At 41.1% G+C, this 17717-nt stretch overlaps 1 protein-coding gene across 1 annotated transcript in view; it reads right to left on the reverse strand.

Moving 5' to 3' along the window:
- Positions 1-15233, reverse strand: part of SPMIP7 (sperm microtubule inner protein 7) — a 50841-nt gene extending 35608 nt beyond the window's left edge. The window contains exons 1-2 of the mRNA XM_077781140.1: positions 14620-15233; positions 6107-6204 (exon numbers count right to left, since the gene is read on the reverse strand). Coding sequence (XP_077637266.1) covers positions 6107-6204; positions 14620-15169 — 648 coding nt within the window. The 5' untranslated portion in view covers positions 15170-15233. The remainder of the gene's footprint in view (positions 1-6106; positions 6205-14619) is intronic.
- Positions 15234-17717: the final 2484 nt, after the last annotated feature.

Here is a 17717-nt window from a genome sequence, read left to right on the forward strand (position 1 = left end):
GACCTGTTATAATTGTCTTACGGTCAAAGAACACCTTCTATATGATTTGAAATATTTGAAGGGAACCTGGGTGGCTCAGTCGATTAAGCATCTGACTTAGGCTCAGGTCAGGATCTCACAGTTCATGAGTTTGAGCCCTGTGTTGGGCTCTGTGCTGACAGCTGGGAGCCGGGAGCCTGCTTCAGATTCTGTGCCTCCCTCTCTCTTTGCCTCTCTCGTGCTGTCTCCTCTTTCTCACAAAATATAAATAAACCTTAAAAACTAAAATAAAATAAAGTATTTGAGTCATGTAAAGAATTATTGAATCACTATATTGTATACCTGAACTAATACAACCCTGTATGTTAACAATATTGAAATTAAGATAATAAGAAAGTAAACATCTAAGCCAGAAAATTTAAAAATTAAATATTTGAAAATTTCCAGATTGTTTTATGGCACAGTCCATGGTAATTTTATGAATGGTCCTTGCAAGAAGGTATACTTGTGTGCATCTATTAGGTCAGCTTGTTAATTGTGCTGTCTTATTCTACTATATGCAGTTTGTCTGTACTAAATCCTCCAATATCCTGTTTTCCTATTAATTTCCACACAGTTCATAATGACTCCTATCAGCAAGAGTCACAAACAGATATTTCAGTGTCTTTACAGATTTAAAAAAAATCTATGTTTAACATAGAGGTCACCCAAATCAACCTAACATTGTTAATGTTGTTTACTAATATGTATTGAATCTTTGCCCATCAACTATTGCTCTATCATTGATGTAATTTCTATACCTTTCCTGAAAATCATATGTAAACCTTGGTAAAAATAAGATCTGTGTTACAGACAGAACAAACAAGCGAAGAAAAACAATGTATCTACTGTCAAAAAGAAGACATGTAGGAATGCAAAATCACATCGATTTTTCATTTCTAAGAAGTATACTAAATTAGAACTGGCCACGGTTCATTTAAAATATCTTTTATTGTGAACTTCCCAGCAAGTCACAAGGTCTGTCACAATCACCTGTGTCCTGTGGGTAACGTACTGATAAGGTTGGTGAGTAATGTGTGGGTGAGATTGGTCCTCCCCTTGAAGACGCAGAGATTTTGATATCTGTGCACTCTTACTGTTCCTCATCAGGGAGACGACTAAATCTTCCCTAGCAGCACCTGAAATTTATGGCCTCTCATTTTCTGGTGGTTCGTCTTATTACTCATCATCATTTTGGTATATTATTGATACCATGATACTGTCTTTCACTGGAATCTGGATTTTTCTCTAAAACACTGTCTTTTCTACTCTCTGATTAGTCTGATAAGCTGCCATTTCTATATGTTGTGTATCCTTAATTTCCTTATGACATGTTTCCAGATCCTCAAGTTTATTGTTTACATGGTTTTTCGCAAGTGAATCTTTATAAAAGCTATTCTCTTGCTGGTGTATCTCCTTTCTATCTCTGTTCTCTGCATGTTTTGTGCATCCTATTTCATAAGGAAGGGACTAAGTTTGCTATTTGACTTCATCTTTAGCATTCTTGGAGTCAATGGCAACTTCTCTATGAACGCTAGATATTTTTTAGGTTCTATGACAAGACATTGAAGGAGATCTTCCTTTATGTCCTAATATTTTAGCATCGCTCATTTACATTAAAGTCCTTCATCACCATCAACATCATAAGTGCTTCAACTTCCTAGAATTTCTTCAAATTTCACAAGAGCTAACAAAAGATGACTGCTGATGTCCAGACTCCAAGCAATGCAATTACCATAAACAATGCGAACAAATTTTCATGAATTCCCAATTTCTTTCCATTCTTGTGTCTTCCATGATTGGGCTCTTTCTCTCTCTTGAAAATCAGGCTGCCATTAGCCTTGGTGCTGGGATGAACACTGACACCTGTTGCTGTGGGATCTGGTGCCCGGGTGGGGCCTTAACTCTCAATGGACAGCAGGGAATGTGAGGACTCCCTCCAGGAACCCCCAGAAAGGAGCACATGGTGAATATGGTAACTGCATATTCGCATATCGCTTCTGTCCCGTTCTTCTATACATCTGAGATTTCAAATAAATATATGTTCTTCGTTTTCACTGTTTCCTATATGTTTCTTCTCTCACTTCGTATTTTCCATTTTGTGTGTGCATTTGTGCTTTAGCATAAATGGTTTCTCCTCACTTACCTGTTAGTTAGTTCTCCAGTTCTCTCTAACTGCATCAGATCAGCTCCTGTGTCCACTTGGCCCAACATGTTCTTTGTTTATTATATTTTTCAGTTCTGGACCTACTTTCACCTCCATTTCCTGATTTTACATTTGGTAATTCTTTACAAAAATTCTGAACTCACCTTTTCTCTCCTTGCCTATTTTCGATGTCTAGAATCAGTGTGTTTCTTTCTGTTTCCTTTTATTCCTGCTGACTCTAATTCACAGTGCCCTTTCTCTTTACATGTTTAGTTACTGTTGATTGTGTGCTGGGCATTATGTTTTAAACGTTATCAATGGAAATAATTTAAGGCTTAGTAATGTATTATCTTTCTCCAAAAAAGTTTTGTTTTATAAGGACACAAGTCTAAACGTCTAAACCAAACTGACTCCATGACAGGCTTTAAGTTTCCCCTCTAAACTAGAAGGCCTAAGTTTCAGCTTCCCCAAAACTATCAGGCAGTGACACATTGCCCAAGGCAGGAGAAACCACCCTTGCAACACCCAATCAGGAAAAGCCAGCGACCACCCTCCACATCGTTAAGGGAGAGGCCTGGAGATAGAAACTATAGATAGGACCCTGTTACCTAATGTTAAAGTTAACTTGTTAGTCGCTGAACAAGACCCTAGGCTCGCTCTGTGATTGGCTGAATTTAAAGGTACTCTAAATGTTGTAATTGGATCCCGCCAAAAGTAATGAATACTCTAGACAATGTGTATGGTCAAACCCGCTGTCAATGATGTTGAATAATTATGATTGGATCACTGTTCCCATGCCACAACTTCTGTAACTCCCGTCACAAACCCCATAAAAACCCTACTCTGCCTTGGCTCAGGGCTCTCAGCACGGATCCACTGCGTTGGTGAGGTCTGGGAGCCTGAGCTTAAGCCCAAATAAACGCCCTTTGCTTTTGCATATGTGACTTGGACTCCTTGGTGGTCTTGGGATTTGGGGGAGATTGCGATCTGGGCATAACAGTTTGTGTCTGCCTGCATCCTGGGAATGATAATGATCTAACATCACCTTAACACGAGTTCAAGACTTGGAGTTTTCTTGGGGCGCCTGGGTGGCTCAGTCAGTTAAGCGTCTGACTTCGGCTCAGGTCATGATTTCACGGTTCGTGGGTTCAAGCCCTGCATCGGGCTCTGTGCTGACAGCCAGCTCAGAGCCTGGAGTCTGTTTCGGATTCTGTGTCTCCCTCTCTCTCTGACCCTCCCCTGCTCATGCTGTCTCTCTCTCTCTCTCAGAAATAAATAAAACAAAACAAACAAAAGCATTTTTAAAAAAGGACTTAAGAGTTTTCTCATTTACTTGGACCAAGCCAGGCTTTAGTCTGGTTCAGAGCTTTTTACTATCAATCTATCCTTTGTTCTACGAAGCAAGTCTCTGGGTATTCCGCCAAAGCACTGAATTGTTTTCAGAGATAAGTTCCAGCTTTTGATGGTGTATACCTCTGACACTACCAAAGATCCAGCTCAGAGTTTTAGCTTTCCCTTCTAGAATGGCAAATTCCTGTGTGGCCAAAGTGGCCCTGAGTGCTAGGCTTAAATTTTAGAGTTTTTATCCTTTCACTGACCCAATCGCTTCTCTCTACCTTATTAGTTTTTTGATATTTTAATAAAAATGAAATATTAATCCTGTTGTTTTCCAAGAAAGAAAATATCCAGATTTATTTTCTGTGAAAAGAAGTCTAAACTTATTTTGAATTTAAATAAAGATGCTAATAAGCCTTTACATGACAAGTACCTACTTCAATAGTCTAACTCTAAAATAGATAACTAGATAAAGCATAGAGACTTGCCATGAATTTCCAGCTTCAATGAAAAAACAAAAGGCACCAATGCCTTTAATTTCTTTAAATGTTTACTTTGATTTGCTCTCAAAGGACTTGCCTACAGGAGCAATGGATTCTTTGAAAAGCCTGGAGATGGAATAAGTGAAACTAGTAAGTACAAGTTTTCTTTACCCTTTCAATCACATTCGGCATTTTATCTGAATTTAGAATGGCTCAAAACAGGCCAAATTACTCCCATTTCTACAGGCAAGATTTTCTTATCAAGAAAACTCTATAGACCAGGAAAAGCAAGAAGTTCAACATAGCTGGATGGCATCTAGATAAAGGAGGCATTGATGACATGGATTTTGAAGGACGCTTTTTGTGTCTTAGTACAGCTAATGGTTGTGGGATGTATGGCCCAATCCCTTCTGTGCTAAAATGTGCAATCATGAAGGAAGAGGTGGGAAAAGTAGCACTAAATCTAACACGTGACAAATGCAGATCAGTCCACAGGCAGATTGATTCTGGGAAGGAATACACATGGGAGTCATGGATTCCTCTGATTCCTTCAAAGAATTCACAATTTTACTACCAACGGCTATGGGGGTTCTTTCTGGGGTGATGAAAATGTTCTAGAATTAGATTGTGGTGACATTGCTCAATTTCGTGAGCACCTTTAAAAATACATTGATTGCTTGAGGGCACCTGGATGGCTCAGTCGGTTAAATGTCGAAGTTCAGCTCAGGTCATGATCTCATGGTTCCAGGGTTCGAGCCCACATCAGGCTCTGTGCTGACAGTGTAGAGCCTGCTTGGGATTCTTTCTCTTTCCGTTTCTCTCTGCGCTTCCTCAACTCACGCTTTCTCTCACTCCCCCCAAAATAAATAAACTGAATTTAAAAATTTTTTAAAAACTGAACAATTTAAATGGATGACTTTTGTGGTGTGTGAAATATGTCTCAATAGAGCTGGGTTTTTTCTTAACATTTATTTTTGAGAGAGGCAGAGACAGCGACAGAACGTGAGCAGGGGAGGGTCAGAGAGAGAGGGAGACACAGAATCTGAAACAGGTTCCAGGCTCTGAGCTGTTAGCACAGAGACTGACAGGGGTTCAAACTCAAGAACTGCAAGATCACAACCTGAGCCGTCGTTGGATGCTTAACCGACTAAGCCACCCCAATGCCTCGAGCTATTTTTTTAAAAAAGAAAAAAACCTTGAGCTATCTGTATATTGCTTGGATAGTCTTCCAGTCATATAAATAGCAAGAGTTTAGAGCCTCTAAAATCCACAGAGAAAAATGATTAAAAACATGATTGTTGATTGTTAATTTCAGAAGGATACCCAGGTTTAAACTTTGGTTTCATATTTAGTGTGCAGTTAAAATAAGAGACTCTTCAATACAGACAACAAACTGAGGTTTGCTGGAGGGGAGGTGGGTGGGGGGGGTGGCTTAAATGGGTGACAGGCATTAAAAGGAGGGCACTTTTCAGGATGAGCACTGGGTGTCATATGTAAGAGATGAAATCATTCGGTTCTACTCCTGAAGCCAAGACTGTACTGTATATTAATGAACTTGAATAAATTAAAAAGTCAATTACTTAACATCACTGGGCATTAGCTTTCTCTAGGAGAGTGGGGAAAACAATATAGCCTTGTCCAGAAGCAGAGACTGAAGCAGGATTTTCACTCAAGTAACACACTGTCAGAGCACTCAATGGGACAAGAGGCTAGTGAGCATGGGGACCCAGCTTAGTTTCATGTGTGTTTCCTCAAGGAAGTCAGTCAGCTATTGGCCAAAGTCTGAGGGGACCGTGTGGGAGGGTGCGGTCCTCCAGGCTGGTGACCATCAGCCATTTGGTGGTCACCACTCATGACTACCGGTGGGGGATGTCCTTGCCAGGAAAGGGAGTCTGGGTTGGGCGCTGTCAGCATTTACTGCTCACTCCTCCCCCATGATATTGCTGTAGGATGGCACAAAATAGCACATGATACACGATCATCGTGAAGGGCTGCACGGTGCCCGGCATGTAAGAAGTACTTTATAAAAGGTAGCCATTTTTTAACAGGGCACAAAACATCAAATACACAGACGATGAAATTAATTGGAAACATTGTATAATCCCATCCCATAAGAAAACCTTACTGTACATGTTGCCTCTTCGTTGAATGAATATGTGTGATTTATCGAGCACGCTTCGTGGCGAGGTTGTGAAGGAGTAACTTTCAGCGGGCTTGTCCAACCTGAAAACAAAAATGTATGCGCTTTGGGTTAAAGATGTCACAGAAATTTTTTCTTCCGCCAGAAATATTTCCCATTCGAGAGCTAAACTGTGTGATGTTAATGGACATTTCAGTGGAGTATCTAACAACTTTTCTTAGCAGTGAGAACTGAATTTCCCTGTTAGGATAATTATAATAATGCGGAACTATTTGGCATGTATCACTCATTATTAGAAGAGACCTGTTGGGTACCATGAGCCCGTGGATGAGCATGCAGCTGTACTGGGGATGGTGACCACACAAAGGAGTCTGGTTACCATGTAGGTGACTTATCTAATGACAGAAGTGCTAAGACACTAGCAAACACACACAGAGACTTCAATAAGTATTTACGGCGCTGTCAATGGAAGTAGATGTATATGCAAAGATGGAAGAGAGGGTACCTGGTGGTTGAGGTGCTCATGAACACAGGTAAACAAGAGTCATGGAAGTAGATAACGGCAGTGTCATGTAGCAACTGTAATGATAGTTGAGATCTGAGCCCTGCGGGCGTGTGGAGGAAGAATACTGGCCCAGGCAGACTGTGGGGAGTTAAGACTATCTCCCTGAAGACAGCTTTTGATCTAGCCTTGACAAAGGGGAAGTCAGAAAGATTAGAGTCTGAGAGGGCCTGGACACACCACTGTTGACTTGGAAGACAGAGGAGCACGGGTGGCCCGTGGGAATAGAGTGTCCCTGACTGTGACGGCTCTATTGCGAGGATCCGGATTCTGCACAAACTGAATGAGCCTGAAGTTGATTTTCCCTAGACACTGTGGGCTTTGGCAGTTAGAAAATCCAGTTGAGCAGCGTCTGGATGGCTCAGTCAGTTGTGTATCTGACTTTAGCTCAGGTCATGATCTCGTGGTTCGTGAGTTCAAGCCCCACGTCGGGCTTGTCCTGGCAGCTCAGAGCCTGGAGCCTGCTCCGGATTCTGTGTCTCCCCCTCTCTTTGCCCCTACACCGCTCATGCTGTCTCTCTCTGTCTCAAAAATAAATAAACATTAAAAAAATAAATAAACTGAAAAATTAAAAAGAAAGAAAACCCAGTTGAGCCTGCTCAGACTTCTCACAAAACTGGGAGGAAATAAATGGGTTTCGTGTCAGGCACGAAGTTTGTGACATTTTGTGACCGCAGCAAGACAAAGTATAGAGGAGAGGTCAAGTGAGAAAGGTTGTGCTGAAGCCCACGGCTATTTCTGTTTTGAGAACAAGGATACTTCTGGAGGTGACACCACTGGCCAAAAGAAGCCCTCCGATGACCGTAGTGCCCACAGCAGCAGGATGGCGCTCTGTGGTGTCTTTCTGATTTGCTGTCATTGAGGCAGCGACTTGGACCAAAGGGGAAAGTAGGAAAACAACAAAACCTAAAATTAGATATTTAAGCCACAGTAGGAGAGAGGAAACAGGACCATGAATCACTGCTACCCACATCACGGTTACTAGACTCACATCTCAGTATGACGATGGCATTGCCGTTACCTTGTGTCACACTCTACTGCTGCAAAAGAAACCACCCCCAAACCTAGTATCTTAAAACAACCATTGACCATCTCCCAGGACTCTGAGGCCAGGCAGGGTGTTGTATGCCGTGTGGCCTAGCTTGGGAGAGCTCACCAGGTCCCAAATCATCTCCCTCACATGGCTGGCAAGTGGGAGCTCCACTAGGCCTACCGACCGGTGCCTTGTTTATTTGTTTGTTTTCCCTATGGGCCCAGGTTGGATTTTTCACAAAACGGTGACTGAGAATCCAGAGGAAGAATCCCAAGAGGACGAATCCCAATGTGCAAGTCCTGAAACGAGGTTCTACTTGCATTATGGTTGCTAATAATATCTTCTTATAGGCTAGAACCCAAAGGCGAAGTGGGCAGGAAACAGACCTCACGTCGTGGTGGGGGGAGGGGCAGGCACACACAAGAAGGGGTGAGTTGCCAATGGCCACTTTCAGGACCAGGGATCACACACCTCTTCTTCATAATGCACAGTCTCATTTCATCACTTCTATGCCACCAAACAAATATCAAGTCCTTTGTCAAGGAAAATACTGTACTATTTCTTCACTTACTGGAGATGTGACATGTTTGCAACTGTGATATTTTGACTGAGAGTTCGTTTTGGTGTAATACATGAAATTGTATGAGTTTGGTGGGGTCCACCATGCATGCCATTTTTTTCCATAGGGCCTATTATTTTTATTATAAAATACTTCTACAATGTGATGCTTTTAAAGAAATAAAACCTTAATTTTTAAAAATATTTACTTAATTCTGGGAGACAGAGCATGAGCATGAGCAGGGAAGGGGCAGAGAGAGAGGGAGTCACAGAATTCAAAGCAGGCTCCAGGCTCTGAGCTGTTAGCACAGAGCTTGACGTGGGGCTTGAACTCACAAACTGTGAGATCATGACCTGAGCCAAAGTTGGACATTTACTTAACCGACTGAACATACTCAGGTGCCCCAAGAAAGAAAACCTTGAAAGAAAGATTTAAGGACTACTTTATGTATATTTTCTATCTATCTTTCTTTCTTTTTTTTTTTTTTCTTTTTTTGGAGATGTTTATTTAGTTATTTTGAGAGAGAGAGAGATAGACACAGAGTGTGCCAGTGGTGGGGGGGTGGGGGAGAGAGAGAAATAGAGAGAATCCCAAGCAGGCTCCATGCTCAGGATGGAGTCCAACGTGGGGCTCTATCTCATGACCGAGAGATCATGATTTGAGCTGAAACCAAGAGTCAGACACTCAACTGACTGAGCCCCCAGGTGTCCCTCTGTATTTTCTGACTCATGTGCTTCCCCTCCTCTAATGGTGAGAGATGTGTTTCTTCAACATCTAAAATACCCTTGTTAGTGGTCTTCTCTGAATTTTCTTTCTCAACATAGCTAAAGGTAGATCAGTTTTGTTATTTTCAAAGAACCAATTTAAGGTTTAGTTGATTTTTCCTGGTCTTATGTTTTCTACTTTGTACTTCATTTTATTTATATGGACCACACATGAGAACTTCCAAGTATATGGTGCAAATATTGACAGAATTGAAGGAAGCTCCAATATTCAACTTTCAACAATGGATAGAACAACTAAGCAATGATCAATAAGGAAATAGATCACGCAGACAATAACAATTTGACCCAAAAGACATATAGAAACCTGCAACAGAATACCCAAGCAGAACATACATTTTTCTCAAGTGTACACATAACATTCTATACAACAGATTATATTACAGTCCACAAGTCTTCATAAATTTTAAAAGACTGAAATCATACAAAGTATATTTTCTGATCACAATGGATCAAAGTAGAAATTGATAAAATGGAATGAAATCCATATATGAAAATTAAACACCACACCCCTAAACAACCAAAGAAGAAATCACATGGAAAATTAGACATTATCTTGAGACAAAAACGAAAACAAAAACACAATACCTCAAAAGTTAGGGGATTCAACAAAAATAGAGCTAAGGGGAAAGTTTATAGATACAAATACTTATACTACTGAAAAATGATCTCAAGTCAACAACGCACATTTATAACTTAAGGAACTAAAAATAAAAAGAGACTAAACCCAAAGCTAGCAGAAAGAGGGAAATAATAAAGACCAGAATAGAGATACACAAGATAGAGAAAAAACAAACAACAGAATCAATGAAAGCGATAGTTGGTTTTTTGAAAACAGAAAAAAAATTGACACTTAGCTAGATTGGTTCAGAAAAACATGAGTGAAGACTCAAATAAACTAAAATCGCAAATGAGAGGGGACATTACAACTGATTTTTGTTGGAGGTCATCGAGAGAATGACCTCTGAACTGAACTCGGGCATGGGAGGGTTTTTACCTTCCCCTGTGTCCTTGACATATACCTTCTCCCCACTGTTCCTACGGTAAGAGCTATTTCAAGAACGGAGCCCAAAGTAAGGTGTTGTTGAGACCACCTGGATGGGATACATGACTAAACCCTTTTAAGATCTTTACACAAACCTTTAGGATTCTAGCACCCAGGTAGCCATTTAAGACAAGCCTTGTATGTATGTTCTCTTGGAGTGTCCTGCCCCTTTTTCTGGTCTCTTCCTACCAAACATAGAAAGCCAGTTTTGGATTGCACCCAAAGAACTATTTTTAAAAATTTTTTGAATTAAAAAAGATTGTTTTCACCCAGAGAACTCTTGAGGTTGCAAATGAACAACCTTGCAGAAATAAAAAGGATAAAAATGCACCATGAACAATTGTGTACCAACTAATTATATCACCTAGATGAAATAGACAAATTCCTAGAAACACACAATCTACCAAGACCGAATTATGAAGAAACAGAAAATATGAACATATCTCTAACTAAGAAGAAGATTAAATCAATAATCCAAAACTTTCCAACAAAGAAAAGCTCAGGATCAGATGGCTTCAGTGGTGAGTTCTACAAAACACTTAAAGAATTAATACCAATCCTTCCCAATTCTTCCAGAAACCTTGAAGAGTCTGTTTCCAAACTCATTCTGTGAGGCCATCATGACCTTGATACCAAAGCCACACACACTACAAGAAAACCACAGACCAATGTCCCTCATAAATATTGACGCAAAAATCTTCAAAATACTAGAAAACAGAATTTAAGAGCACATTGAAAGTATTATACACCATGACCAAGTGGGGTTTATTCTTCGAACGCAAGGAACTGTATTTGGGCACTGTTGTTGCAATGTAAAATGGAGCAGTCACTATGGAAACCGGTATGGTGGTTTCTCAGAACGTTAAACATGGAATTACCATGTGATGGAACAATCCCACTTTTGGGTATGTGCCCCAAAGAACTGAAAGCAGGGTCTTCGAAGAGATATTTGTATCCCCATGTTCATTGCAGTGTTATTCACAGTGGCCATCAAGGTGAAGCAACCCAAGTGTCCATCGATGGATAAATAAAATGTGGTATATACATAAAATGGAAAATCATTCAAACTTAGAAAGCAGAGAAATTCTGATACATGCTACAACACGGACATTGTCCATGAGGACATTATACTAAGTGAAATAAATCCATCACAAAAAGACAAATACTTTATGATTTCACTTATGTGAGTTTCTGGAGTGGCCAAATTCTGAGACAGAAAGAAAAATGGTGACTGCCAGGGGGCTGAGAGGAGGAGAGGAGATAAGAAGTTAATATTTAATGGGTACAGAGTTTCTGGTCTTTAAGAAGAAATGTGTTAAAGGAGATGAATAGTGGTGAAGGTTTCACAATATACTTAATGCCAATACGCCATGCACTTAAAAATGGTTGACTGTTATAGAGGAAAGGTGTGCAAATGCCCCAAATTCATAGGTTGACATTTTACCCCTAGTGTGATGGTATTTGAAGGTTGGGCCTTTGGGAGGTAATCAGGTTTAGACAAGGTCTTGAGGGTACGGTTCTCATGATAAGGATTACTCTCCTTATAAAAAGAGGAAGAGAGACCAGAGTTGTCTCTCTCTCTGTCTGCCAAGCGAGAAGACAGGAAGAAACAAGTCCTATGCAAGCCAGAAAAAGGGTTCTAACCACGAACCAAATTAGCTGCTACCTCTATCCTGGACTTCCCAGCCCTCAGCACTGTGAGAAGTAAATGCCTCTTGCTTAAGCCACATATCCTATGGTATTTTGTTTTAGTAACTGAGATAAGACAGTGGCTAAAAAGGAAAAAAGGTAATAAAATATACAAGAGTTGTAAGTATTGATATTAGGAAGCTGAATGTGGGACAGTCAAGGGTGTGATAACAGGCAACCTCTGTTTTCTCTGTGATTAGGAAGATGTGTCATCTGCTGTATTGAAATAGAGGCAAAAAGACCAATGAAGGTATGAATAGAATTAGGATAAGTTGGGAATCCTCGATTGGTGTATGAGAAAGAAAGCCAACTAAGAACAAAAAACTACTGAACCCAGTTAAATGTCTCGACAAAGTCGGAACAGGGCAAGAAATTGGTAATATAATCTTTAATGGCATTGTTTTGGTATTTATGAACGCCCACTGAAAAGCATACTGGTGTGTGATATAATCAATTTTACAAATATGTCCTTTATCAGAATGTACTTGAAATTATGTATATTTATGTATATTGCTAAAAACAGAAAGTACTTATTATTTATAATTAATGATTATTTCCGAGATCTATGAAATCATTGAAAACTTGGACAAATTATACTGAGCCCAATCACGAATGGCCAGTATTACTCCTTGAAACTGTAATGGCCAGGATTAACAGCTACTATTAACTGAATGCTTTAACCAGGTTCCAGGAACTTTGTTACTTGCTTTACATGTCTTAGTTCATTTAATCCTAACCATTTTAGAAGAGAACAATCCTCCTTTTATTGCAAGGAATTGAAAATTCTGGACTTTATAATAGCTGACATTTATTGGCCAATTCCTTCAAGTCAGATATCTTCATGTGAATTATATTAAATAGCCCTCATTATTACCTTATGAAATTTTACAGTATGTAAATTTACAAGTATATACACAGGCACTAAGAGATTAGCAACTCTTCCTAGATCACAGTGCACGTAAGCTTTCTCTTAGGATTCAAGCCCAGACAGTCTACTGAATTCTGTTGTACTGATTCGGGTGGTGAGTTCTATACTTGGTTCTGAATTGTTGATACAAAGTTGGCTAACCCTATTTTAGCTTTCTGTTAGCTTTAGTAAATTATTTTCTCAACCTGTCATTTGTTGGAATAATGTTCTGAGAGTCCAATCTTAGAAAAACTTATGAAACAAACCAAAAATATTGTTCTTGAAAATTACACTAGGCTGGGGTTTCCTGCTTACAAGCAAAGTGTTATACTTGTCTAAAATAGGACTATTATAAACAACAACTTCAATTCCTTTAAACATATTTCTTAACAGTGACTATTATTTTACATTGGAGCAGTAGCAAAAGATTGAGCTCAGTCAAGCTCTTTCCTTGAGAGCCGAAAAATAGTCCCTGGTTCTGAATCAGTGAGATGTTCTGAGTCTGCAAGACAGACCCAAACTCATCAATGGTTCAAGGCGAATTACATGAGCTTTCGGTCTAGATGGCATTTCAAGTGGATTATAAAATACTGAATTCTTAAAATAGATTGTCGAATCCCATTCACATTCTTTATTTTTTCATTCATATTCTTTACATGGATATTCCACACTAGGGAATTCCCCCAAGCCAACCTGCCAAATCCACAGCTGAAGGACACGTGAAAAGCCTAACTCTCAGCATATGGTAGAATCTCTCCAAGCTGCTCTTTCTTACTCCGCACGCCTTCACTTTGGAAGTGTTTCTCACCATTTCTGCACCAGGCCTGTGATACCCTCTGGGAGTTCTTACAGAGAAATCATAAGGTATAGCCATCAGTAACGGGTCAATTCTGTGTCCAGGGCTACAGAAGGGTCGTTTCTTACCAGACCCCCAAATCTACTTCCAACTACCTTCCCATATCATTTCAGCTCTTGGGACCTCTTTCATAACCATCAGCAGATGTTTTCCAAGGGAGAGAGACAGATAAGGAGGTATGCTATACAATTATCCAAACTAAACATACATTCCCTTGTGGAAAAATTAGGTTATCTACATGTCTAGAATAAATTGTCTGTTGCACACTTTGTGTTGGCCACTTATCCTAATTAAGGCACTTTTAAAAACCATTTTTTTAAATGTTTATTTCTTTTTGAGAGAGACAGAGACAGAGCATGAACAGGGGAGAGGCAGAGAGAGAGGGAGACACAGAATCTGAAGCAGGCTCCAGGCTCTGAGCTGTCAGCACAGAGCTCGACATGGGGCTTGAACTCACAAACCATGAGATCATGACCTGAGCTGAAGTCGGAGGCTTAACAGGATGAGCCACCTAGGTGCCCCTAAAAACCATTTTGTTAGGGGCACCTGGGTGACCTTGTCAGTTAAGCATCCAACTCTTGATTTCAGCTTAGGTCATGATCTCACGGTTTGTGTGATCAAGCCCCGTGTCAGGCTCTACGCTAACTGCGTGGAGCCTGCTTAGGATTCTCTCTCCCTCTCTCTGCTGCTTCTCTTCCCATGCATGTGCTCACTTTCAAAAATATATAAATAAACATAAAAAAACCATTTTTTAACAAATAGGCTTATCAAAGGCTTATCATTCTTACTACTTTTCCCTTACCATGTATAATTTTTTAAAGTAAGAATTTACTCTTTACAATTTTATGTTAAGTTTAAAATACTGAATCTTATATCCATCCTCTTTTCTCTTGTTTGAGTGTTTAAAAATTATAAAGTCCAGGGGTGCCTGGGTTGGCTCAGTGGGTTAAGCATCCAAGTCTTGATCAAGCCCCATGTCAGGGGAGCCTGCTTGAGAGTCTCTCTCTCTCTCTCTCTCTCTCTCTCTGCCCCTCCCCTGTAGTGCCTCTCAAAATAAATATTTACCTCCGAGTCTTGCTCTGATGGAAACATCTGGTGTTGCCCTGGAATTCCATCTCCTGTCTTGTTTCAGTTCTAATAAAAGTTTTTTCCTTTTCAGTGTTGTTTGGAATCCTGTGTCTGGCCTGGGAACTCGATGTTGTGGTTTCACATCACTGAAATCCACCAGGTTTGGCATAGTTCTGCCAATGCCAGGTTTTAAATCAGCATCACCTCCAGGACTCAAAAACCCTGAACAGGGATCGCCCAAGGGCACGTCATCCCGAAGTGGAAATAATGGATAATCTTGCCCATACGGTGGGGGATAAGGATAGTGTAGATGATAATCTGGCAGGACTGAAGGCGGATAAGGGTGAAACTTCAGAAAAGTAGAATTGCATTTCTTTTCAATTCTGCCATAGTCATGTCTGTCCTCAACTCCTTTCACAAAAGGCATGTTCATTTTTCGTAAGAGATTACAGTAGTGTGGGTAATCTATGTTCTCAACGGCCTTTGTTCCTGAAAGGATGGACCTTTCAGAGATACTTATCTTTCCCGGTGTGCACTGTGAATCCATGGCCAACGCTCTTCAGAATTTTGGATGTCTGTAAATGAAGTGCTCCTTTCTATTTAACTATAAAACTTACTATTTCCAATAATTGAGGATTGGTTGATCTAACATAAAGTTGTTGATCTGGTTTTCTAAATGTTGATAGAGTGGGTTGCTTTTTTTGTAGATATCTTTTCTCCACCAAAAGAAGTAAGGGATGGGGACAGAAAATAATAGAACAAAAGAGAGTCCCTGTTGCTTGGCAACAGCTAGAACTGTAACACATGGGGCCAGTTAGTGTATACGTCATAATTTAATTCTTAGGAAAGACAAACATAGCCTTGTTAGTAACATTTTCATGATAGTTTCCTCCCCATTGCTCAGGAAAATGGCGCTCATTTGTTACTTATTTTAAAATTTTTCTGTAAGTTGGTATTTTATGGGTAAATGATATTCAATAAAGAGTTTAAAGCAGCTAATCAACTGACAATATATTTTTGAAGTATATATCGGACTAAAATTTTACCTTATGGATCTAATAAATTACAAAGCTCACTGCCTAAACAAATGTAAATGTAAATGCGGTGCCAACAATGAACATATATTATACCACAAGTAACTCAGTGCACCTAATGTTTAAGAAAAATAAGTCATTAATAGTCAAAGCACAAGTTCACCTTTAAAATATTTATTTTTTGGGAGAGTCCCAGTGGGGGAGGGGCAGAGAGAGAGGAACAGAGCTTCTGAAGCAGGCTCTGTGCTCCCAGGCTGACAGCAGTGAGCACAAGGTGGGGCTCAAACTCACCACCCAGAGATCATGACCTGAGCCGAAGTCGACCGCTCAACTGACTGAGCCACCAAGGGGCCCCACAGTTCATCTCTAAAATGCTCTAGATGATTTTACCTTTTTGCTACCAACGTACAGAATAGGACCAATGGAATTTTTCAAATCATCTCCGAAAACTACAGTAAGTTACCAGTTATTAGCTCACATATGAAAAAGGACGCCATTAACAAATTGGTCATGTAAAAGCTCATTTCAATGAGATAATTTGGTCTTGCATGAAAACTGCTACCATAGAAATTCCAAATATTGCAGTTTGGGCTCAGGGCCTCACACCACCCCTGCCAGAATAAAATTTAAAAAATGCAAATATGAATAAGAAAGCTATTTTCATATTTCTTGCAATCAGCTTTCCATCTTCATAATCACATGACACACTAACTACAACCTCCGATATTGCCTCCTACTCTCAGGTTGAATATTAGGAATTTACACAGTAGAGCAAGAGAGGAGGGAATGACGGCCTGAAACAAATTCTCAATGGCAGAAAACGAAAGTCAATGGCAGTCACAAGTCCACTTGGTAAAAATCATATCGTTCAGGTTTACCTGCTTATGAAAATTAAGAGTTTTAACAGGGTCTATACCCAGACATAGTGATCGGGCACTATTAAGATACGTATTCATTCGAACTGCAAGATCTTGACCAAAACGCTGGCTGGCACCAAATCATACTAAAACATGCCTGCGCACAGTAAACTTAATTGAAAACTTGATATAGATGAGAAGGCTTCTAAGTGTAAATCCACTCAGCGAAATAAACTGTACGGTTTACCAAACAAGGAACACATGCATAAAAACAGCCAGAAAACTCAAGGAACATCCTGGCCCTGCTCCAGAAACAGACTTTCTTCCTTTCTGCTTTTTTCTCCCCGCACTTCTGCCTCCTCCGCCTCCTTTTTTTTTTTTTTTTTTTAATTTATACCTATTTGAATTCCTACTGTATTCTAGGAGCGAAGCTAACATGGTGGCAAAACAGACAGAATCCTAACTTTGTGTAAATCGCGCCAGCTGTGAATCAGCGGGGGACGGTGATACCTGTGATCAGAACACTCGGCAAGGCATTAATCCCGTCTTTGAGATGTTAAATCCCCCCGATGGAACCCAGCGCATCCAGGGACTGTCTTCAGCCCCCCGGGGAGCAGGCATCCCTTCCTACGAAGGTAACACCGTGCACCCCGTTCCCCATGGCCTTCAGCGGCTTAACCTTCACCCTTGCACGGGTTTGCATCGCCTGCCTAGGCCGTCCTTCTGTCGTGGCTCTGCTCCCGCGGAGGGAGTCCTTCCGGCCGCAGCAGAGCGGACGCGCGATGCTCTGAGACGCGCGGCGGCCGTGGACGCTGCCCGGTGGCCCCACACGCTCCCCTGAACTTGGGCGGTGGAACACTACCGACCAGGCTGAGTGGTCGGGCGTCTGGCGCGTGCGTTTCCCGCCCTATCCATGCCATCCGTCCCCAGAGCACCTGGCGGCTGGCATTAGACCCCAGGCTGTCCCCGGCAGGCGGGCTGGGTCCAGCTGACCCACTTCCCACCGCCTACTGCTCAGCGTGGGCCCGGGCGCTGAGCCTCCTGAAACGGCCTCCCCAGGCCCATCGACGTGCACTCGAAGGGAAGGGCGCGGTGGCTGGGCCTCCCGCTCCAGAACCTTCCGCAGGTCGCTCCCGCTCCGCAGGGCTCCTGGGGGGGGCGCCGAGGTCCCGGGGCCCAGGCGGGGCTGGCACGGCTGGCGGGA

This window comes from Crocuta crocuta, unplaced genomic scaffold, assembly GCF_008692635.1.
Source record: "Crocuta crocuta isolate KB4526 unplaced genomic scaffold, BGI_CrCroc_1.0 scaffold108, whole genome shotgun sequence".
NCBI lineage: Eukaryota > Metazoa > Chordata > Mammalia > Carnivora > Hyaenidae > Crocuta > Crocuta crocuta.